This window comes from Nerophis ophidion, linkage group LG08 (assembly GCF_033978795.1).
Source record: "Nerophis ophidion isolate RoL-2023_Sa linkage group LG08, RoL_Noph_v1.0, whole genome shotgun sequence".
Classification (NCBI taxonomy): domain Eukaryota; kingdom Metazoa; phylum Chordata; class Actinopteri; order Syngnathiformes; family Syngnathidae; genus Nerophis; species Nerophis ophidion.
In genome coordinates, this window is record NC_084618.1 from 42,891,142 (window position 1) to 42,916,119 (window position 24,978).

At 38.6% G+C, this 24,978-nt stretch overlaps 2 protein-coding genes across 3 annotated transcripts in view; one reads left to right on the forward strand and one right to left on the reverse strand.

The window, feature by feature from the left end:
- Positions 1-24,978, forward strand: part of mbtd1 (mbt domain containing 1) — a 138,669-nt gene that overhangs the window by 111,239 nt on the left and 2,452 nt on the right. The gene's annotated exons all lie outside the window — the stretch shown is intronic.
- The window catches only part of LOC133557812 (formin-2-like), a 71,232-nt gene that overhangs the window by 11,966 nt on the left and 34,288 nt on the right, over positions 1-24,978 (reverse strand). For both annotated transcript variants that reach the window (XM_061908625.1, XM_061908624.1), the window contains exons 7-16: positions 23,500-23,644; positions 18,528-18,615; positions 15,241-15,302; positions 13,207-13,298; positions 12,442-12,571; positions 9,350-9,496; positions 6,691-6,750; positions 3,304-3,424; positions 3,129-3,221; positions 1,491-1,542 (exon numbers count right to left, since the gene is read on the reverse strand). In XM_061908625.1, coding sequence (XP_061764609.1) covers positions 1,491-1,542; positions 3,129-3,221; positions 3,304-3,424; positions 6,691-6,750; positions 9,350-9,496; positions 12,442-12,571; positions 13,207-13,298; positions 15,241-15,302; positions 18,528-18,615; positions 23,500-23,644 — 990 coding nt within the window. The remainder of the gene's footprint in view (positions 1-1,490; positions 1,543-3,128; positions 3,222-3,303; positions 3,425-6,690; positions 6,751-9,349; positions 9,497-12,441; positions 12,572-13,206; positions 13,299-15,240; positions 15,303-18,527; positions 18,616-23,499; positions 23,645-24,978) is intronic.

Below are 24,978 nucleotides of genomic sequence, written 5' to 3' on the forward strand. Positions count from 1 at the left end.
TTCTATCCATCTATCAATTTTCTACCGCTTGTCTGTGTAAAAAGAGGGACGGGGGAGCTGAACCTTAGGGCGAGACTGTGACTAAGTGTTCAGCACCATGCGTTCTCCTCGTGAGCTATATTGAAGTCTGCCTCTGCTTGGCTCCTTGCTTCTTGTCTGATTAATAGATGTCATCAGTGTTTGAACCTGACATCTTCTTGGTCCTTCGAGTCACATTATTATTAGCCCACTCTTTTTTTTCTATCCATCTATCAATTTTCTACCGCTTGTCTGTGTAAAAAGATGGACGGGGGAGCTGAACCGTAGGGCGAGACTGTGACTAAGTGTTCAGCACCATGCGTTCTCCTCATGAGCTATATTGAACTCTGCCTCTGCTTGGCTCCTTGCTTCTTGTCTGATTAATAGATGTCATCAGTGTTTGAACACCTTCTTGGTCCTTCGTGTCACATTGTTATTAGCCCAGTCTTTTTTTCTATCCATCTATCAATTTTCTACCGTGTGTCCCTTTTGGGGTTACTACCTCATCAGTCTTTTTTTATTTTTTGGGAATTTTTTTCATATATATTTTTCATATGGTGGTGGTGTGCTGAAGAGAGATAACACATTTGAACTCGTATTGATGTTATTTGGGAACACAGTTAGAAATCAAATGATCGTTGGCTTTACTCAAAATACATTGATTGTAAATATAGATATAAACTAGTGGCAAGACATTTTGAAAAAAAGATATATAAATGGCGACGTTCCCTGCACAATATTTCAAAAATCAACAGGTGTCTCTCCTCTCTCAAGAGTCAGAGCCGCTGAGTGAAGGGGTGCGCCATATGCTGTGTTGCGCTCTCAAAATAAAAACATTAGAGTCAAAGATTTGAAAATCGCATCTTCTTCCCCTTTAAATTTAGGGTGGGACAAATGCTTCGGTCTCCAATATTGGTGGGGGACCTCCCCATTTCTACGCCTATGGCGGAAACTAAACTTTGTTTTAAACAGTGGCCTAGTGGTTAAAGTGTCCGCCCTGAGATCGGTAGTTTGTGAGTTCAAACAAAAGACTATAAAAATGGGACCCATTACCTCCCTGCTTGGCACTCAGCATCAAGGGTTGGAATTGGGGGTTAAATCACCAAAAAGTATTCCCAGGCATGGCACCCGCTGCTGCTCACTGCTCCCCCCGCCTCCCACGGGGTGATCAAGGGTGATGCGTCAAATGGAGAGAATAATTTCGCCACTCCTAGTATGTGTGTGACAATCATTGGTACTTTAACTTTAACTTAATGAAGCAAAGAAAAAACTATTATTAAGATAATATCTGGCTTGTATATTTGGCTCTAAACCTTTATAATACTCTATCTACGCAGTAGCCACATTGAGAATTTGCCTTTCAGGTTTAAAACCAGAAGTGCTTCTTGGTCACATGGTTGCAACCCAGCAATACATTTACAGTGTTTGAATAACAATAAGGAGGGTAAATGAGGAATAATCTTTCTACTCACAGTTTGTGTGTGCTGCTCAGGTGAGTTTCCAACGTTTCAAGCTCAAGTTTAGCTATGGAATAATAACAATAACAACATTTTACTGGGGAGGAAAAGAAAAGTAGGCTTACACCTTACACAGTCATCAGTTTTTGAAGCATGTTTGCTGTAATACAATGACAGACTATAAAATAATACAATTTATAAAAGGTTATGCACTTATTAGTATTTCATTGAGTGAAATAATTATTGGATTCCAATACAAAACACAAGGAGGGGCGTTGACACACAGGCGGTTGTCGCAACACATTTTGAACAGAGCACCAACGCGGATTGGCCTGGTAGTACCACGGATCTCCCAAAAGGTGTCATAGTCCTCCACATTCTAGTCCGCATCAACCACAGTGCCACCGTGTGAGACCGTAATGCCACCATTTAAAGTCTGACGCATCTGTGTAATTATGGTGTTTTTGTGAAGGCCCGGGTGGACACCTTCTCATTTCAATGCTTTTCTTTATTTTCATGACTATTTACATTGTAGATTGTCATTGAAGGCATCAAAACTATGACACCTGTGAAATGAAAACCATTTCAGGTGACTACCTCTTGAATCTAATCAAGAGAATGCCAAGAGTGTGCAAAAAAGTAATCGGAGCAAAAAGTGGCTAAAACTTTTTATACTTTTATACTGAAATAAATACACCTACAACTTATCAAATAAAAAATATAGAAAAAAAACTGGCAGCGGTAAAGTTTAGATCCATGAAGGAAAGAAGAAAGTGAACGAATGTTTATAACTGAATAAAATAACATATACATAAAAAAATGTTGTTTTTTGTATTATTATTTTTAATGAATTAAGTACAGTATTTTCCAGACTATAAGTTGCAGAAGAATTCACGGGACTTATCGATTAGGAGTGACAGATTGTTTGGTAAACGTATAGCATGTTTTATATGTTATAGTTATTTGAATGACTCTTACCATAATATGTTACGTTAACATACCAATTGGTTATTTATGCGTCATATAACGTTTTCTTATTCAGCCTGTTGTTCACTATTCTTTATTTATTTTAAATTGCCTTTCAAATGTCTATTCATGGTGTTGGATTTTATCTAATAAATTTCCCCGAAAAATGTGACTCCAGTGCGACGTATATATGTTTTTTCCTTCTTTATTATGCATTTAAGGCCGGTACGACTTATACTCTGAAAAATACGGGAATGTTTATGACAACCTTCTTCCATAACAAAATATAGAATGTGAGATATAACAGGATAATGCATACATTTATCACTTGTTTTCAAAACGGTTACAAAAAAGTGGGACCCCATTTTTAAAATTTGTGTCTCCAAGTACATCAAGTTTGGACGACACAAGTCACACTTAGGAGGTCTGTTGTTACCCTAATAACAAACCTTCAGTGACAAGGACCTCAAAGCCCTACTTAATAAGAAAAAAATAGGACCTTTGGATTAAGGGAAGATGTAAAACTCATGCTTGTGCAGAGAGTTTAAAGCCGTTGTACCCCCTGCCTCTGCGTAGCCTCCCGCATAGCCTACATCCTCCTCTTATAAAGTCAAAGTCCCCTGCTGAGTAAAGAGATGAATATGTCCCAGAGGTATTGACACGGTCATCTATACATTTGTCCAATACCTTGTGAAAGAAAATCCTCCATCTTGACCTTGAAAGGCTGCAAGTTATCATCACTTGAAGCTTTGCACACTCGGTCCACCTCTGAAGTACATGCTGATAAATGATCAAATGTTAGCAATGTAGAGTTGCCGAGTGCACAAATGTTCAAATGTTGATGAACATGAATAATACTTGCCTTTGAGGTCTTTTCTGAGTCGAGTCAAGTCTTTCTGAAAGTCTTCAAACTTCATTTGCGAAGTCTGGAACAAATCATGGGGCTCAGGTAGAGGGTAAACAGATGTTTCCTTTCCTGCATCCTGCACAGACAATTCAATTATTAATTTGATTAAATAATGCAGACACGTTCATCCATCCATTTTCTACCGCTTGTCACTTTTTGGGGTCGCAGGGGGTGCTGCATTTGGGGTACACCTTGAACAAGTCGCCACCTCTTCGCAGGGCCAACACAAATAGACAACATTCACACTCACATTCACACACTAGGGCCCATTTAGTGTTTCCAATCAACCTATCCCCAGGTGCATGTCTTTGGAGGTGGGAGGAAGCCGGAGTACCAGGAGGGAACCCACGCAGTCACGGGGAGGACATGCAAACTCCACACAGAAAGATCCCAAACCCGGGGTTCAACTCAGGACTTCTCAGGACCTTCGCATTGTGAGGCACATGCTCTCACCCCTGTTTCACCGTGCTGCCCACGCAGACAAGTATATACTTTACATTGTCTGTCTGCCAATTAAAGTGAGAAGTGTAGGAAATGTTTAAGAAAACAGGTCAACTAATGTATATCTCAACCATACGTGGACATAGGCCACGTACTATACACATACATACATTATACATATATACATACATACATACATACATACATACATACATACATGCACAAAACATGTCACTTCAATGCGACCCTAGAAGGTTAATACTAGTAAAGCACAGGCCTGTATGTCAATTGGAAATGAATCTAGTCTGTGAGCTGGATAATCCTATATTGCCCTCCATAATAATGATAATGTTTTAATCAAGTACTATAGTTTACATACGAGTGCTCTGAGTAATCAACTAAAGATTTGCCTCTAATAAAAAACGTGCAAACCTGATACTGCATGCCAAGCTGATATACTAAATATAGGTGAGGGATATAAATCTCTTCATGATGGACCATTTGATTTGCATCGCGATACAGGGGGTACAATTAGGAATGTAACAGTAAACGGTATAATGATAAACAGCGGTAAAAATTGGAACAGCAAACAGTACCGTAAAATGTTTTAATTATCGAAAAAACGCCATTTAATAATGCATTTTAGGCGACATTGCTCACTTCCTGGAAACGCAGCACCAGCCACGCCTATGGATATGGCGTACAAGCGCTGTTTGAAATGGCGGGAAAACAACACACGAACCTCGCGCTTGAGATTTTACCCTCGTAGTAAACAGACAAAACATATGTGCCATCCATCCATTTACTAGCGCTTATTCCCTTTGGGATCGCGGGGAGCGCTGGTGCCTATCTCAGCTACAATCAGGCAGAAGGCATCGTACACCCTGGACAAGTCGCCACCTCAATATAAACACACATATATATATATATATATATATATATATATATATATATATATATATATATATATGTGTGTGTGTGTGTGTATATATATACATATAAATATATATATATATATATATATATATATAAAAATATATATAAATATATATATATATATATATATATATATATATATATATATATATATATATATATATATATTAGGAGTGGGCAAATTAATGCGTTAATTATGAGTTAACTCATCAATATATTAATGCCGACAATTATTTTATCGCACATTTGCGTATGTTGTTTACATGCTTTTATTTTGTTAACGCCTTTTCTTAACAAGATGGCGTCGCCCGGCGTCGAAGGGCTCTTGGTAAAGATGGAACATTTGGCAAAAATACCGGACAATTCTGCAAATTTCATGGCTGGCTTACAGCGTGGACACTCCGGGATCACTTTCGACCGCCAGACAATTCTGAATGTGGATAGATCGGGCCGTTTTGGACTGAATGACGCGTGCTTGCTAGACCGGCTAACTAGCATGGGAATACTTTGCCGGCTATATCCAGCGGCCTGTGAAGCAGCGGAGTATATGTGTTGTCTGTCTATTTATGAATAATGCAGACGAGGAGTGTTGGCTGAGTTCTTAACGTTTGCTTTCAGAGCGTGCATATCACAACATACAAGATGCCGTCATGGCGACACACAACCTATACCGGGCTACCGCGCATGCTCGTCACTCCTGTTGCATGCTGGGTAGGGTAGTTATTGTATTCCCTGGCTCATAACATCACAATATAGTACCATGTATATGATGCGTTCAGTTTATCAAAGCACCAAGCAAACAATCGGAAAATTCCCATCATATCAATTCCTAGATATGGTCATAATTTTTTTAAGTGCACTACGCAGAATAAACACAACATTATTAATATTGCTACTACGGATAATTTGATCAAAAATTCCCTAAAACAGCCCACTACCTATAATATAGGTTTTTTAAACATAAGATCCCTGATAAAAAATGTTTCTGCTGTTACCTTAGAAATTGCCTGTTCAGATGTTATGATTGTGGCTCAGAGATTTGTATGTAGATTATATCTATTTTCCATAACAAACAGGATAACTTAAATACCCTGGCAGTGGTAGTAATAAGCTTAAATGTTTGTATTTGCATTTTTTGAGTTGATTTTCATAAAATATGCTATTTAACTGCGATTGTTTAACAAGGACTGATTTAAATTGTGTTTGCACAACAAATGTTTTGGCGCTTTGGTTCATGTGGGGGAATATTCCAATAAAGGTGCACTACACACTATTGGGCTTTGCGTATACAATGCAGTTAATCGCGATTAATCAGAGAAATAGTGCGATTAACTTTGATTACAATTTTTAATCGTTGCCCAGCCCTAATATATATATATATACATGTGTGTATACATATGTGTGTGTGTATATATATATATATATATATATATATATATATATATGTATATATATATATATGTGTGTGTGTATATATATATATGCACACACACATATATATATATGTATATATGTATATATATATATATATATATATATATATATGTGTGTGTGTATATATATATAATATATATATATAATATATATATATATATATATATGTATATATATATATATAAGTATATATATATATATATATATATATATATATATATATGTGTGCGTGTGTATATATACATACATATATATATATATATATATATATATATATATATATATGTGTGTGTGTGTGTGAATATATACATACATATATGTGTATATATGTTTGCCTGAGTGCAGCTGGGATAGACTACTGCCCCCAAGCGGTAAACAAATCGATATATGTCTCATTTTGTGTGGACTGCTGAATTCCCATCTGCCTGACCATTTTACGCAGATGGGTGAATAATCAATAAAGAAACTTTGACCTTGATAATGTCCTTAACAACTCAACAAATAAAAGCAATAACTAAGGTAAACACTTACCTCATCAAAGTTCCTCAGGTAGTATGTAACTATGTACGACAGAAGACTTTTCAAGCTGTCCTGTATGGAAACAAAAGCAACAAAATAGGTATTTATATAATATGTCTAGTTAAATACAAAAGTACGATCATTTTTGTTTCCCTAACGGTATGAATGTCCAGGATGAGTGGAATCTGTCGACAAATGCGGGAGGTGTAGATGTTTAGGATATTATCCTTTAAATTCACATGGGAACATTGTCTCATAATGTGGAATTCCTAGAAATGTGGAAAATTCAAATAAGAAGGTATGCAAATATGTGCATTTTTTTTGTAGCACTTCTCACAGAAAATGCTCAAAAGTACTTTATAGGGGCAGTAACTAACACCTCCGTTTTGGCAGCATTCAGCTGAAAAGTATTACTTACAATCCAGTCTTTAACTTCATTCAGAAAATAGTTTAGTGTATTCATTTAATGATTTCTTGTGTCCTATCAGGGTTAAGTGAGAAATATAACTGACAGTCATCCGTGTACATATGGTATGAGATATCTTCAAAACTTCTAATGACATCCCTAAGTGGAAGAATGTATTGGGTAAAAAGGATGGAACCCAAAATTGAACCCTGGGGTACCCGGTGAGAGAAGGGGAGGGTCTCCAACTTATGTGGACCAACAGCCACAGAGAAAGATCTTGAGCAGGGGTGTCCAAACTTTCTGACAAAGCTAAAACAATTTGGCTGGGATAAATACAATATCTATACACAGTACAGCCCAAAAGTTTGGACACCTTCTTATTCAATGTGTTTTCTCTATTTTCATGAAGATTTACATCGTAGATTGTCACTGAAGGCATCAAAACTATGAATGAACACGTGGACTTATGTACTTAACAAAAAAAGGTGAAATAACTGAAAACATGTTTTATATTCTAGTTTCTTCAAAATAGCCACCCTTTGCTCTGATTACTGCTTTGCACACTCTTGGCATTCTCTTGATGAGCTTCAAGAGGTAGTCACCTGAAATGGTTTTCACATCACAGGTGTCATAGTTTTGATGCCTTCAGTGACTATCTACAAGGTAAATAGTCATGAAATTAAAGAAAACGCATTGAAATGAGAAGGTGTGTCCAAACTTTTGGCCTGTACTAGATATTTATATATCCATCCATCCATTTTCTAACGCTTGTCCCTTTTGGGGTCGCGGGGGGTGCTGGAGCCTATCTCAGCTGGAAGGCAAGTACACCCTGGACAAGTCAATACCTCATCACAGGGCCACCACAGATATAAAGACAACATTCACTCTCACATCCACACACTAGGGACTATATAGTGTTGCCAATCAACCTATCTCCAGGTGCATGTCTTTGGCGATGGGAGGAAGCCGGAGTACCCGGAGGGAACCCACGCAGTCACAGGGAGAACATGCAAACTCCACGCAGAAAGATCCAGAGTCCGAGAATGAACCCAAGACTACTCAGGACCTTCGTATTGTGAGACACATGAACTAACCTTTGTGTCACCCAGTTTGTATATATATATATATATATATATATATATATATATATACACATAACATTGGTATGAAATGGAAAAGGGGTAGATTTAACAACCTCTGCTTCTTCCTACTTATTTACAAACATGTTGTGATGTAAAATTCGAAATACCATGTGAATACAATATTACAACTGTATAAAAGTTGTAAATAAACGGAAAACATAACCATAACTTATTTGGGTAAAACAGATTTACATACTGTATAACCATGGTCTGTTTTGCAAGATGTTGTCTTGTGCTGTTGTAGTTTTACAGTCATGTGCAGGAGTTACGTCAGCTAGTGACTCTTTGGGCTCGAGCCCCAGAGGTTTTCTGTAAAACCTTGAATCCTAATTTTGTTTTTAAGGGGGCAGGGGGGATACTTCTCTGAAATGACGTGTAGTAACAGAGTCCAACAGAGAGGCAGCAGCTGTGTAAAGTTGTATGTTTTTATCGCCGACCTGAGCTTCCCCTGAAGAAGAAGACTGTAAACATTGATATTAGGAAGTTCTTTCAACAAAAAGTACCGCGACATATTGACAACACCATGTGTGATGAAACCGGAGATGATTCAGGTTTGTAAATATTATTTGAAAAGTGTTCCATGTTACCCTCCCGGTTTGCTAAATGTCAGCTTACTATCAGTAAAGTAATGGTACATAGAAAAGGAGTGATAGCAAGATAACGTATATAAGAATCCAAATAATCTTGAAGACAAAAATGTTAGTTCTTTGAAAAATCTGAATTACTCTTATAGATGTGTAAGTGTAATCCAGTGCTTTTTGTCATTTTGAAAAAAGCATTTTATTTGCACATGCTATTTTTTTGTACATTTTCTGTTTGTACATTCCCATTTGTACTGCCCCTAGTCATGTTTCTTTTACTCGGTGTAGCCGCCTCTCATCTAACATCATCTGATCTAAGGCTCCACTTGGACAAGACCAATGCCATGGTTTGACAAACCTTATAAGAACTAACATTAGATAGATAGATAGTACTTTATTGATTCCTTCACTATTTTGACTGATAATAACCATCATATGGGCCTCATCTTGCAAAGCTGGAAAAAACATCAGATTGTGCTGTACAAACTGTGCCTATCCTTATATTTTTTCCTTGTATATAAAATGTGTTTGTCTTTACTCACGCTGCTTTTGACATCTTTGAGTTTGGGAAGAATGTCCAAGGTGAAACCATCAGCTTGGCCTCTTGTGCGATTTCCTCCATTCATGAAATTTCCAAAAGCCAGGACTAGACCTAGGACCTGTTTCACCTTTTCACTCTCCTGCAACACCTTGAATAGAGGCACAGTATTTGTTAAAGGAACAGAAAACTTCTGGCATGCATATTTCATTGATTAGATTGAAATATGAAATGGTCGTCTCTTACTATCGTTAAAAATATGTTTGGGTTTTAAAGTTTGAATCTGTCAATCAATGTCCCCAACTACTTTGGGACTCCATTTTGCCCGTTCTTCTTGCCTACACAAATTGATCTACATTGTCAACAGTGACAATGTTTGCACTGATTGCTGGACCTGATTACTTAAGCAACAAACAAAAACAAAGACAGAAATTGCTGGCGAGGACTGCATATAGAAAAAACAACAGCAACAAAAACCAAGATCAGGGCATCTTGGACTAGAAACTGCAAAGTTTGAATCAAGCTGAATACTTACAAAGTAAAAGGGCAATGGGAGGCCTTATATCCTGTATGTATTTCTTTGACAGGACAAATATTTTTGGGGAAGTGATGAAACAACAGACAGATAAGGATTTTTAGACTTGGAATTTTTTAGATATTGATTATGACTATTTGTGGATGGGACATACTTCCTTCCTTTTTTTACACCGACCGCATGTTGTGACCTGACTGTGAAATCTGTTCATTAATGGGATATATTTGGATGGACATATTCATCACCACCGTGAAAAAAATGGATAACAATGGAAACTAATGACGGACACTGATGATAATCCATCTATCCTTTTTCTACCGCTTGTCCCTTGCAGCAGAGGTCCCCAACCTTTTTGTAGCTGCAGACCAGTCAATGCTTGATAATTTAATTTATTTTTAAATGTTTTATTTATTTATTCATTTTGTCATAAAAAAGGGAGTGTTTTTTGGGTTGGTCACTAATTTTATGTGTATCTTGTGTTTTTTATGTTGATTAAAAAAAAACATATATATATATATATATATATATATATATATATATATATATACATATATAAGAATTTAAAATATATATATATATATATATATATATATATATATATATATATATATATATATATATATATATATATATATATATATTTTAAATTCTTCTGCGGCCTGGTACCAATCGAGCCCGGTGGTTGGGCACCACTGCCTTACGGGGTTGTATATGAATTTGAAAATAGTGATGATGAAAGAAGACTTCAACTGAATTTTGCCAGAGAGCAGATGAAATAGTCAGCCTGGTGATGGCCCAGGCTGCTGAGTGGGTCACCATAGCCGGAATACCTCTACTCCTCCTCAAGCTCCCTACCACCCATCTCTTGCATCTGTGGGCCACTCTGGAGACGTCTGGCATCCGCCTCTTGAAGAGGAGCCTATGGGTAGCTGTGCTATTTCCTGCGGTGTTGACATCATCCTCTCCAAGGTTTCTCATAGTCATTCTCATCGACGTCCCACTGGGTTGTGCGTTTTTCCTTGCCTTTATGTGGGCGCTGATCCGCGGATGTCGTTGTGGCTTGTGCAGCCCTTTTAGACACTTGTAATTTAGGGCTACATAAATAAACCTTGATTGATTGATTGACATCCGCTGTGTTGTGGAGAACATTAAAGTGGAGATAGAAGCATTGTAGCAAAAGGTGCTACTAGATGACACTGGATTTAAGAACTTAATGGAGGAAATGGTTGCATTAAGACAACCGCTCAATGCCAGTCAACAAAATATCACCAATCTGCCGGATATCCGTGTTTTGGAAAACACCAAAGTGGAAATGGATCAGTTTACTTGACAGAATGACATCATTGCAAGGCTACGCATCAACCCTCGATCCTATGCAAGAGCAGTTGACAATAGACCAGATGACATGGATGCTGCTTCAACAGAGCAACAAGTGGTCAACTTTCTGCAATCAAAGTGATTTAATTTCAATATCAGCTCCATTGACTCGTACTTCTTACTGAATAGAGGAGGCAACAACACCACGCCAGACACCATCGTGAACCTTGCCAATAGAAAAACCAAAATGGCATTGCTGACACAGGGAAAAAAGCTGAGGGGTACAAATCTCCCGTCCAAAGGCAAAACCCAGTAACTAAATTTTTGTCAAAACTGAGCTGATAATAATTTTGGAGTTCCTAGGTGATATGCTTTTCATTAGTGTATGCGATATTGTAATTTGTTCCGTAAGTAAGTTGTTACGCACATGGCAGGACCTAGCAACTACCACATAACCGCGTGGATACAACAGAAAAACCTAGTATCTCCAGGGACCAATCGGAGCTTCTTTGTCAGTCGCCTTATTGTCTTTAATGAGACATTTGCACGAATGGGGGCCGACGGTCAACCTGATTATGTGATATTATGGCACGAGGGGATATTTGGAAGATTGGCCCAGGACGTTGCAAGCACCTTCATTAAATGTATTGTTCTTGATTCTTCCCCTTTCATACTCTTTTGGGCAGATAACTGTGGAGGTCAAAATAAAAACTGGACGCTGTACACGGCTTTGCCCAATGTGCAAACACAGAATGGGGCCCACCAGAGATTGAGATAAAATATCTGGAGAAAGGGCACACGTTCATGAGAGCAGATTAAATCCATGGCTCAATCGGCAAGAAAATGAAAGCTCAAGAAAACATCTATACGTTTGATGACTTTGTAGATCTTTGTAAGACAACATCAAGATAGATTGGTTTTCCTTTGTTTTCTCAAAATCAGCTAGAAGCGAGTTACTAGGTTTAGCCTTTGGACGGGAGAAATGTGTACATGAATGAGCACCTCACTAAACGCCATGCTGAAATCGCCAAGAAAGCATGCGACTTGAGGAAACTTCAGGGAATTTGGACTTTGACCTGACCTGTGCCATGCATTTAGTAATAAGATAAAATACTTATGTGTTGCTGTCGAAATGCATATACATTTACAGCAAGGATTCACTTCTCATGGAGCTGTTTTGCAGAATGACTTAACACTTGAGTTTCAGTCGTATGTATTTTGCTTAGAGAGAAAGAGTCACTCACTTGACATACTCTCTGCAATATATCCAGTTTCTTCATTATGGATGACGTGCACTCACAGAAGCTTGACTGGAAAAGTATGCAAAAAACTCGTCCGGAAAAGTTGGCAATCAAAGAGAGCTGGTAAAGAAACCTGTAACATAAAATATACATATTGTCACTTTTTCACAGACACAAGACTTTCTGTATGTTTGTCCTTATTAGTAATTAAGTAAAATGCAGGACTGTACGCTTGGCTTTTTCACTTAGGACAAATAAACAAATAGGAGCACAGACAAAATGTATGCGCAGTATAGAATGTTTTTATATAACACAATTGTATCATTAACAGTGAAACAACATACACAGCATTGAACGTCACCTGTGATGAGTAACTTGTGCCGAAAACCAAAGTCTATTAGGGTCTGGCAGCTATAGCAATGATTAACACAATTATTCATATAAAACACTAACGGAAAACACAGGAAATAGCACAGAAAAGGAGGACCATGAGCCGCTGCGTCTGTGCACAACCTGAGGATACTTCATTTAAGAATTGCAAGTTGAATAATGCTTGTTTTCGGGATAAATTATTGATTTCTATCTTAAAAGTCTTGATATAGAAATCTGTATTTAGGATGTCTTGTCATGTAAAATTAACTAGCTGCATGGATAGATCATTCCACAAATGTTTGTATTCTGGTCTTTTTATCAACTACTTATTGCAGTGTAGGCACATATGCGAGTGAAATTCTCACAGTATACAGCCCTGCAATGGCATCAACTCACTGTTCAGGTTTATCCAGAGGTTTAGCATTCTGCTTGTCTTTTGTGGATTTCATATGCTTCTCAATCTTGTCCAGCTCCTCTGGCAGAGCCCTCTGTAGAGTAAAAATGTAGCTGCAGTGACTGACAAACTTAAGACCAACAAATCAAAATACAACACATTTCTGCAAGACTTGGAAAAATTGGCATTAGAAAAAACTCTGAAGTTTGTATATACAGTAACTAAAATATCCTGACTGAAATCTGCAGTCAATTTGAACAAAATTGCCCTGTTTAATACAAACCCAGTTTCCATAAGAGTTGGGAAATTGTGTTGGATGTAAATATAAACAGAATACAATGATTTGCAAATCATTTTCAACCCATATTCAGTTGAATATGCTACAAAGACAACATATTTGATGTTCAAACTGATCAACTTTTTTTTTTTTTGCAAATAATCATTAACTTTAGAATTTGATGCCAGCAACACGTGACAAAGAAGTTAGGAAAGGTGGCCATAAATACTGATAAAGTTTAGGAATGCTCATCAAACACTTATATGGAACATCCCACAGGTGTGCAGGCTAATTGGGAACAGGTGGGTGCCATGATTGGGTATAAAAGCAGCTTCCATGAAATGCTAAGTAATTCACAAACAAGGATGGGGTGAGGGTCACCACTTTGTAAGCAAATTGTCGAACAGTTTTAGAACAACATTTCTCAACGAGCTATTGCAAGGAATTTAGGGATTTTACCATCTACGGTCCGTAAAATCATCAAAAAGCTCAGAGAATCTGGAGAAATCATTGCACGTAAGCGATGATATTACGGAATTTTGATCCCTCAGGCGGTACTGCATCAAAAACCGACATCCGTGTGTAAAAGATATCATTACATGGGCTCAAGAACACTTCATAAAACCGCAGTCAGTAACTACAGTTGGTCGCTACATCTGTAAGTGCAAGTTGAAACTCTACTATGCAAAGCCAAACCCATTTATCAACAATATCCTGAAACGCCGCCGGCTGGGCTGGGCCAGTGCTCACCTAAGATGGACTGATGCAAAGTGGAAAGGTGTTCTGTGGTCTGACGAGTCCACATTTCAAATTATGTTTGGAAACAGAGGACGTGGTGTCCTCCAGAACACAGGGGAAAATAACCATTTGGATTGTTATAGGCGCAAAGTTCAAAAGCCAGCATCTGTGATGGTATGGGGGTGTATTAGTGCCCAAGGCATGGGTAACTTACACATCTGTGAAGGCACCATTAATGCTGAAAGGTCCATACAGGTTTTGGAGCAACATATGTTGTCAAGCAACGTTATCATGGAAGCCCCTGCTTATTTCATCAAGACAAGTGTTACAACAGCATGGCTTTGTAAAAAAAGAGTGCGGGTACTTTCCTGGCCCGCCTGCAGTCCAGACCTGTCTCCCATCGAAAATCTGTGGCGCAATATGAAGCGTAAAATACGACAGCGGAGACCCCGGACTGTTGAACGACTGAAGCTCTAAATAAAACTAAAATGGGAAAGAATTCCACTTTCAAAGCTTCAACTATTAGTTTCCTCAGTTCCCAAACATTTATTGAGTGTTGTTAAAAGAAAATGTGATGTAACACAGTGGTGAACATGTCCTTTCCCAACTACTTTGGCACATGTTGCAGCCATGAAATTCTAAGTTAATTATTATTTGCAAAATAAAAAAATAAAGGTTATGAGTTTGAACATCAAATATCTTGTCTTTGTAGTGCATTCAATTGGATATGGGTAGAAAAGGATTAGCAAATCATTTTATTCCATTTATATTTACGTCTAACACAATTTCCCAACTCTTATGGAAACAGGGTTTTTATTTTGTTGACAATAGTAACACATTGTAATTAGGATTATTTATCAAAATCATATACTATATGTTGATTAACTAGTTAATTCATTTTATTCTGCCTTATAACAAGATAAGTAGACTTTTTATTTTTGTTGAGCCATTGGTTATATGATAAGTGTATGGTATTCGTCAATGTAACAGATAAAAAAAAAAGGTTTGTGCATTTGCTTACATTTTCATACAGTGCCTGCAGGGTCTCCAGGTCAACTATTGTGTTGTCCAAATTCAAGATGGCTGCAGGAAAAGAAAAATGCAAGAAAATGGGTGAGGAGACAAAATGAGTACCATATTTTTCTGACTATAAGGCACACTTAAAATCTATCTATGAATGTTCTCCTTCATCCAGGTCATTGTAATCTCCGGGAATTCAATGAATTGCAAATGGAATGTTTGGTTTGTTTTAGAAGATATTTCGCCTCGCATCCAAGTAGACTTTATCAGTTCATGCTCAAAGACTTTAGATTGATCATATCTACTCTTAGACTTACAGTGTATTGGTCAGATCTAGTCTAGCGGCTGGTGCCAAAACCCAAATATGTGTACTCCAAAACCAGGAGGGTGTGCCTGGGCAAGGATGGTTTTGCCGTATCGTAGTGAGAAAAACAACTGCTTAAATGCAAACAAACAATCCTACTGTCAAAGTTAACAACAGTTGTTTCTAACTTCTGTTATTTGTTAGAGGCTAAATTGCAGAGTCTCTTGGAAATGGTTGAACGTACAGTGTTGTATGTGGGGTTTTTTTTAAACCTTGACATAGATGGTTTCCCTCACTCCTCTTTCGTACCATCTGTCCTCCCTGTCGAGAATCTGTACATTTGCATGTTCAAAGGAGTGCTGTTTCTCCCTGAGACAGCTGAGTCTAGGCCTGAAGAGTTTGTTTGTCTATGCTGTCCCATGTGTCGGCGTAGTGGTTGTTTTGTTTCCACGATATATGAATCAGTGCATTTATCATTACACTGGATAGCATGCACCAGATTGTTTTTTGTGGGTGTGGGGTGACCACTAAGCCGATGGCACAGCATAGATGGGCAAACTCTCAATTCTGGTTGAGCTTACTGACCTCGAAGCAATTTTATTTGGTACATGGTGTAGTGATAAGTATGACCAGCAGATGGCCATCTACCATATGAGATACGTGTGGGCTGCAATTTGACGCCTGTTCAATAAATGACAATAGCAAGTGCCCGTGAGCAAGCAACACCAAAGCTTTGACGTTTAATGGACAATACAGAACATTACACATGGGGCTCAAAAATGTGTCAAAGTGTTTTAGTAAGACTTTGGTAAGCTACGAAGTTACAGCGACTACTGTAAACAGACGTACTGTGGTTAAATATACAGTTATTATGATGGGGTGTGTAAAAGGATGCCAAAATGGCACCTATTTGGACACATTATCTAGCGTTTTGTTTTGCAATTTTTTACAACACCAGCTTTTCTCATGTATTGGTACCGGCTGATGTGTATTTGGGATCTGTGTAAGTCCTGAAAATTTGCTACCGTCCGCCTAAACTTTAGAACGCTGTCCCTCTGAATCTCAAAATAGCAACATCTCTCCATACTTTTAAATCTTCTTTAAAAACTCACCTTTTTGTGCTGGCGTTCAACACAAGCGGTGCTGGACATATCCATAGACGATTTTATCTATTTCCTTTTATCCATTTTTAACTGTGTTTTATAGAAGTGTTTTGTGCTTATTGCGATTTTGATGATTTTTTAAATATTTAACTTTTCTGTTTTAATTTGTACAGCACTTGGGGCAGTAGTCTCTTTTAGAAATGTGCTATAGAAATAATTCTACCTTGACCTTTGACCATTGTAGTCCACATAGGGGTGAATAAGTACCGACGTCCCACTGGGTCATTATTGTCACCGATGTCCCACTGGGTGTGAGTTTTCCTTGCCCTTATGTGGGCCTACCGAGGATGTCGTGGTGGTTTGTGCAGCCCTTTGAGACACTAGTGATTTAGGGCTATATAAGTAAACATTGATTGATTGATTGATTGACTTATTTTTTATACTCCTGTTGTGGGGTATTCATCTTTCGCTGTTTCCTTTTTTAATATAAAGTAGCACACAGTTTTAACTTATATCTCTGCGCTAAAAACTACAGGTGCAACTACAATGACGGGGAGAAGACACTGTCAAAGTGGAGGCACGTAAATAAGACTGTCCACAAAACGGCACATTCTGAAGACATGCTTAGAAAGCAGCTTGAAGATGGTCTGTAAAGCATAATCAATGCAACATTTTGACCAAAGAACCATCGATACATGTTATGTAGACCACAAGGGTCACAAGGTAGACAGCGTGTGCAAAAATAAAATGGTGTGTACGATGAGTGGGTTGCGTGTGATCTAGTAAGACTACGTGTACAAATAAAAAGTGACTGACTTATTTAAATGAGAATTTTGCGTCCATACAGGGTTTTTACCAAAGGGAAAAATGATCCTTTTCTTCTCCAATCTAGACAACAAAAAACATGCACTCACTTAATTCTGTGTGCTAGGCAGTGGATCACATCACCGGCACTTTTGTGCGTATAAAATGACTCAAATGCTACAAAATGTGCACAATGAACGATGCCTTTTTTCTTATAGGAGCTATATTATAATAATTTGTTTTCCCAAATTAAAAAAAAAGAACATAAAAAAATAAAAATGCCAGCATACACCATAACACATCAATTTGTTTTAAGTGGCCCCGCAAGGCATCTAGCAGCTAAAAAATTATAAAAGGAAATTGCAGAAAAGACGATACATTTAATATTTTTTCTTTCTGACAAACCAAAATGTCGACACAAACACGTAGTACAGAGGATTCTCCTCTGTCCGTCATCTGTCTGTGTAGCACAAGCACTGATCCTGTGGAACTGTCAGTTTATATGTCCTTCTGACACGTGCCAAAAAAAAAAAGCAAAATAGTGCTAACAAAACACTGAAGATTGTGACTAAATAACATTGCGTGTACGAAATAACTATATTTGAATGTTCTTCTCCCAGCTTTGTGGGCATTTTATTGATCAGCATATATTTAGCATAATAGTGATAACACATTATTCTTCTTACTCAACAGACGCAATCTACTTTGCACACATTTAGTAGATCAGCTTTGCTTGTGCTATCAGGTGTGCACATGTTTTAGTACACGCAGATATTTAGTAAATCAGGCTTGAAGTGTTTTAGTGTAGAAAAAAATTATTATAATATCCATCCATCCATCCATCCATTTTCTACCGCTTATTCCCTTTCGGGGTCGCGGGGGGCGCTGAGATATATGCACCTTATAATTCGGAGTGCCTTTTGTACGACAATAGGCTCATCGCCAGTGTATTTTATAATCTAGTGTGCCCTATGGTCTGAAAAATACGGTAGGTTGTTAGCATGCGCCCCAAAAAGAAGGAACAAAAATGATATATGATGTTATTATGTAGTGTCAAAATGTAAGTCAAACAGCCACCATGTTGGATATCTTTCATATCAAGGTGTAGTGAAGACATCAGGATTCCCACAGCCTGAGATCGTTTGTTGCTTAGGAGCTTTACAACCTAAAAAAATAAAAACAGTAGATTAGAGCAGTGTTTTTCAACCCCTGTGCCGCGGCACACTCGTGAGATACGGTCTGGTGTGCCATGGGAGATTATCTAATTTCACCTATTTGGGTTAAAAATATTTTTTGCAAACCAGTAATTATCCATCCATCCATCCATCCATCCATCCATCCAGCCATCATCTTCCACTTATCCGAGGTCGGGTCGTGGGGGCAGCAGCATAAGCAGGGAATCCCAGACTTCCCTCTCCCCAGCCACTTTGTCTAGCTCTTCCCGGGGGATCCCGAGGAGTTCCCAGGCCAGCCGGGAGACATAGTCTTCCCAACGTGTCCTGGGTCTTCCCTGTGGCCTCCTACCGGTTGGACGTGCCCTAAACACCTCCCTAGGGAGGCGTTCGGGTGGCATCCTGACCAGATGCCCGAGCCACCTCATCTGGCTCCTCTCAATGTGGAGGAGCAGCGGCTTTACTTTGAGTTCCTCCCGGATGGCAGAGCTTCTCACCCTATCTCTAAGGGAGAGCCCCGCCACACGGCGGAGGAAACTCATTTCGGCCGCTTGTACCTGTGATCTTATCCTTTCGGTCATGACCCAAAGCTCATGACCATAGGTGAGGATGGGAACGTAGATCGACCGGTAAATTGAGAGCTTTGCCTTCCGGCTCAGCTCCTTCTTCACCACAACGGATCGATACAACGTCCGCATTACTGAAGACGCCGCACTGATGCGCCTGAAGATCTCACGATCCACTATTCCCCCACTCATGAACAAGACTCCTAGGTACTTGAACTCCTCCACTTGGGGCAGGGTCTCCTCCCCAACCCGGAGATGGCACTCCACCCTTTTCCGGGCGAGAACCATGGACTCAGACTTGGAGGTGCTGATTCTCATTCCGGTCGCTTCACACTCGGCTGCGAACCGATCCAGTGAGAGCTGAAGATCCCGGCCAGATGAAGCCATCAGGACCACATCATCTGTAAAAAGTAGATACCTAATCCCGCAGCCACCCAACCGGAACCCCACAACGCCTTGACTGTGCCTAGAAATTCTGTCCATAAAAGTTATGAACAGAATCGGTGACAAAGGACAGCCTTGGCGGAGTCCAACCCTCACTGGAAACGTGTTCGACTTACTGCCGGCAATGCGGACCAAGCTCTGACACTGATCGTACGGGGAGTGGACCGCCACAATAAGACAGTCCGGTACTCCATACTCTCTGAGCACTCCCCACAGGACTTCCCGAGGGACACGGTCGAATGCCTTCTCCAAGTCCACAAAGCACATGTACACTGGTTGGGCAAACTCCCATGCACCACCAAGATTTCACCAGTAATTATAGTCTGCAAATTATGTGTTGTTGTTGAGTGGTCGGTGATGTCTAGAGTTTGGCAGAGTAACCGTGTAATTCTCTTCCATAAGAGTAGGTGGCAGCCGGTAGCTAATTGCTTTGTAGATGTCGGAAACAGTGGGAGGCAGCGTGCAGTTAAAAAGGTGTCTAATGCTTTAACCAAAAATAAACAAAAGGTGAGTGCCCCTGAGAAAAGGCATTGAAGAACATATATGCTGAACGACACTAAAACTAAACTGGCTACAAAGTAAACAAAAACAGAATGCTGGATAACAGCAAAGACTTACTGTGGAGCAAAGACGGCATCCACAATGTAGATCCGAACATGACATGACAATCAACAATGTCCCCACAAAGAAGAATGAAAACGACTGAAATATTCTTGATTGCTAAAACAAAGTAGATGCGGGAGATATCGCCCAAAGGAAAACATGAAACTGCTACAGGAAAACAGCAAAAAACTCAAAATAAGTCACAGCGTGATGTGATAGGTGGTGACAGTACACCTACTTTGAGACAAGAGCTATAGTGATGCATGCTTTTTTATGGTTTAAAGTCATATCCAACAACTTTTTACTGTCAATTAAGTTTCGTTTTTCAATGATTTCTGCTCGTGGTGGGCCTCCGGATTTTTTTCAACTCAAAAAATGTGTCTCAGGTCAAAATTGGTTGAAAAACACAGGATTAGAGAGTGGAACCTTTGATATTATAGGCTATAATAGTGAGGTGCTGTCAGGGGGGGTAAAAGCCTTGATCATGACATGTTGAAAAACAAAGTTAATGAAATAAAATAAGTTTTAATATTTCTCTTTTGGTTTAGGTTTTCTGTGTGATTTTGGTGTGGTTCCTGTATATTTTGATCATTTTCATGGTGAAAATCGCTGAAAGTCCCTGTTTCATGATTAGAATAACGCGGCAGACGAGAAGTGAGGCCGACACAGGTGGTGCCTCCACCGCTACACACAAAGTGTATTGAGCGCGTGCTTGTTGCCACGGGCAAAAGGCAGGTTATGGGGCAGCAAGTACCTCTGCCTTTCAGTAGAAGGCGATATGTCAAAAGTTCATGAACTGCCAACATGGGTTAACCTTTAAGAAGTGGAGGAAGAAAACAACAGACAACTGCTATGCTTCCTGCAAACTGTGACACTTTTTCGACCTAAAAAAGGAAGGACTGGATTTCTAAAATGAGGAATTTTTCAAGACTGAACTTTCAATCAAAGCAAAAAGTCATTAATACTGGGAGACGAACGCCAGAACTGCCAGATTTGATTCAAAAGTGTGTGGTCTGAGGACAAAAAATAACTTGTTCATTTCAAAAGGGCCCTGCGATGAGGTGGCGACTTGTTCAGAGTGAACCCCACTTTCCGCCCGAATGCAGCTGACATAGGCTCCAGCGATCCCCCAACTATCCCCAAAGAGGGACAAGCGGTAGAAAATGAATGGATGGATGGCATTTCAAAAGGATTGGTATCCTGTAAAATAATAGCTCTGTGGCTGTGCTACAAAACACGTCTTTATTCATTTCCCTGCCTTTTATTCTCAATGAGTGACCGTGTTTGGACCCAAATGGGAAAACGTGAACGCTCATTCGCCCACATTCAAGGTCAGATTTTTTTCAAAATGTTTGAAATATCCCCTATTGATCTGGCTCTAAATGAGACTAAATAGCAGCATCCACAATGCCAAAGTAAAGGACAATTGTGAGATGTGAAAAGACCTGATAAACGCCACTTGCTTTTTGGGGAAACAGGAGCTTGCATTTCGTGGCAATTATCTCAATTGAGAAAGAAACTTTTAAAACTCAAAGAAAAAGAGAAAAAGGAGGACTTCTATAACAAAGTCATTGAGATCTTCGTCCAGAAGGAAAGGCAAAAGGACTTCATTTACAAGTAAAGGTAAGACATACTGTCTAGTGCAGGGGTCCCCAAACCACGGGCCGTGGGCTGGATGCGACCAGCCATGGTCCAAAATCCAACCCACGGAAAAGTCCCAAATTTAAAAAAAACAAAAAACATTTGGGACAGCGTGGCGAGTTGGCAGAGTGGCTGTGCCAGCAACCTGAGGGTTCCTGGTTCGATCCCCACCTTCTACCAACCTCGCCACGTCCGTTGTGTCCTTCAGCAAGGCACTTCACCCTTGCTCCTGATGGGTCATGGTTAGGGCCTTGCATGGCAGCTTCCACCATCAGTGTGTGAATGTGTGTGTGAATGTGGAAATACTGTCAAAAGGCTTTGAATACCTTGAAGGTAGAAAAGCACTATACAAGTATTTACCATTTATTTCTATTATTTTTTTTTTAATCTGTCCTTTCTAATCCATTTTCCACTGCTTGTTACTCTCTGTGTGTAGTAGCCGCTCAGGCATATGATATCGTCTAAAAATGCATTTTCCCATCGATAACGCGATATCATTGCGCTCGCCCCGCAGTGGGTTTAAATTGTTCAAACCCACCGCGGCCACCAGGTCAAAAAGTTTAGGTACCGCTGGTCTAGTGTCTGTTCTGCAGTATCTGTGTTAATTTTGTGCTAAGTGTATTGAAATGTTTTATTCTTGCATCGTACTGTGTGTTTTTGTGATTTTGAGCCGGTGCAAGTCATGTTTGTAAATAGAACTAGTGAGTCAGTGCCTCCTCAACTTCAAATCTCACTGCACGTCACTGGGCTAAGATGTATGTATGGATGGATTTTTAAATAATTCATACACTATGTAGGAATGTTCTTGCTTCGATTCATTCACAGATGATATAGTTGTGGGAGGTTTTTTCTGTTTTTTTTTTATGCTGTTGTATAATACATTTAAGAGAAAACGATCAAAAAACAGTATAGACATTTTGTTTATTCTCTGTTGTACGTATGGTGTGATGCAGGGTTTCTCAACCTTTTTTCAGTGATGTACCCCCTGTGAACATGTTTTTAATTCAAGTACCCCCTAATCAGAGCAAATCATTTTTGTTTGAAAATAAGAGTTAAATAAGTAAAATACAGCACTATGTCATCAGTTTCTGATTTATTAAATTGTATAACAGTGCAAAATAATGCTAATTTTTTGTGGTCTTTCTTGAACTATTTGGAAAAAAAGATATAAAAATAACTTAAAATGTGTTTAGAAAAATAAACAAGTGATTCAATTATAAATAAAGGTTTCTACACATAGAAGTAATCATCAACTTAAAGTGCCCTCTTTGGGGATTGTAATAGAGATCCATCTGGATTCATGAACTAAGCATTTCTTCACAAAAAAATAATTATTTAACATCAATATTTATGAAACATGTCCACAAAAAATCTAGCTGTCAACACTGAATTGTTGCATTTCATATTTTGTTGAAGTATTATTCAATAAATACATTTATAAAGGATTTTTGAAGTGTTGCTATTTTTTAGAATTTTTAAAAAAAAATCTCACATACCCCTTGGCATACCTTCAAGTACCCCCAGGGGTACGCATACTGCCATTTGAGAACCACTGGTGTGATGGACACAAATTAAGGCTGGGGTAAGATTTAAAATATGTAAAATAATAATGCAATAAATCACCTGTTTGGCCTTGGACTTAGTGATTGTGTCGGAAAGTGGCTGCTTCTTTTCCTTGACGGCTGTTTTGGAAAACAATTCCACAAATTCCTCGAAGTCTACATCAGGCTCTTCTATTTTCTCCCACACGGACACTGTCGATATTTCCCTAAAAAACACAAGACAGATTAAATATTATTCTTTTAAAAGCACATTGTCATAGCAAGTATCAGAGATGAGTTTGCAGTTTTGCTGCTTTTGGGACTATGTTAGCCCTGAACTGTTCTCAAAAGCCATTGGAGTGAGTTTAGTTGGCCCACAACTCTATCTTCTAGGCAACACTATTGTGTGTATTCAACTGCTTTAGAATTATGTATTATTTTGGCTCCCACACACACACATTGTTATACAATATCATGCAAATTAATTTTACATTGACTATAAACACTCTGAATGTGCAGTCATGTTTGGTTTTGTGTTTAAAAAAACCCATCTGAGTTATCATGTATTATTAAAATCATTATATTTTTGAGTATGTTTTCTCAATGCATGAAAAAATTACTTGAACCTGGGATCTGTCGGGTTTGCGTTGCATTGCATGGTAAGGTCGTCATATGTATTTTGTTTTACGGAATTTTTCTGAAAAAGATGTGCAGAACACATCTTTTTTTAGAGAGAAAAAAGTACCAGATAATAGTTTTATGCATGCTCAACGATAAAATTAATGCAACATTTATGTGTTTGCTCTCATCTTTCAGAGAGCTGAACTTACAGAGCTCTACAGAAAAATATATTACCATTTCAGGCTAAATCTGTGTTAATGAGTGTTTTTCTTTTGCAAAAATTTCTGAATTGCCTTTGACGGCTTATGGTAAGAAACTAAAAACAATTTAAAATAATAATAATTTACGGGCTCTGGTGGACATTCCTGCAATAAGCATGCCCATTGCACACTTCCCCATTGATGTTCCTTGGAACATCAATGGCTTTGTGCTGCAAAATTGGAAATGATCGGATCCTGGTCTAAGGGAATCTGGACCATATCATTATATTCAACAGTGTTTCATAATTTAGACTTAATGACATAGCAAAAGATAGATACATTATAGAAAAAACATATACAAAAATGGTGCCCAGTCTTGCCCAATTTTCACACAATGTTCACATGGTAGAAAAAGTTAAATATATTTTTAGTTTAGCTCATGAAAGACAAGATCAAAAAACAATACTGTTGCATTTATATTTTTGTTGTGTATTTTACTGACTTCCACCAACTTTGTATAACTCCCAATTATACAACAACTCTACAATTTGTTCATTCCTGCTTTAAAGTTGAATTTTCTGACAGTTTAAGAGTCACTGAATATGCGGGCAAGACAGATAGAAAAGGGAGGATTGGACTAGGCGCTGCTATTTTGTGCTTCGGTTTGAGAAGGTTGTAGATGTTGTTTTGGCATGATTGTCCGTTTTGATGAAGTGATTGTGGAATGACCACCTTAAGGT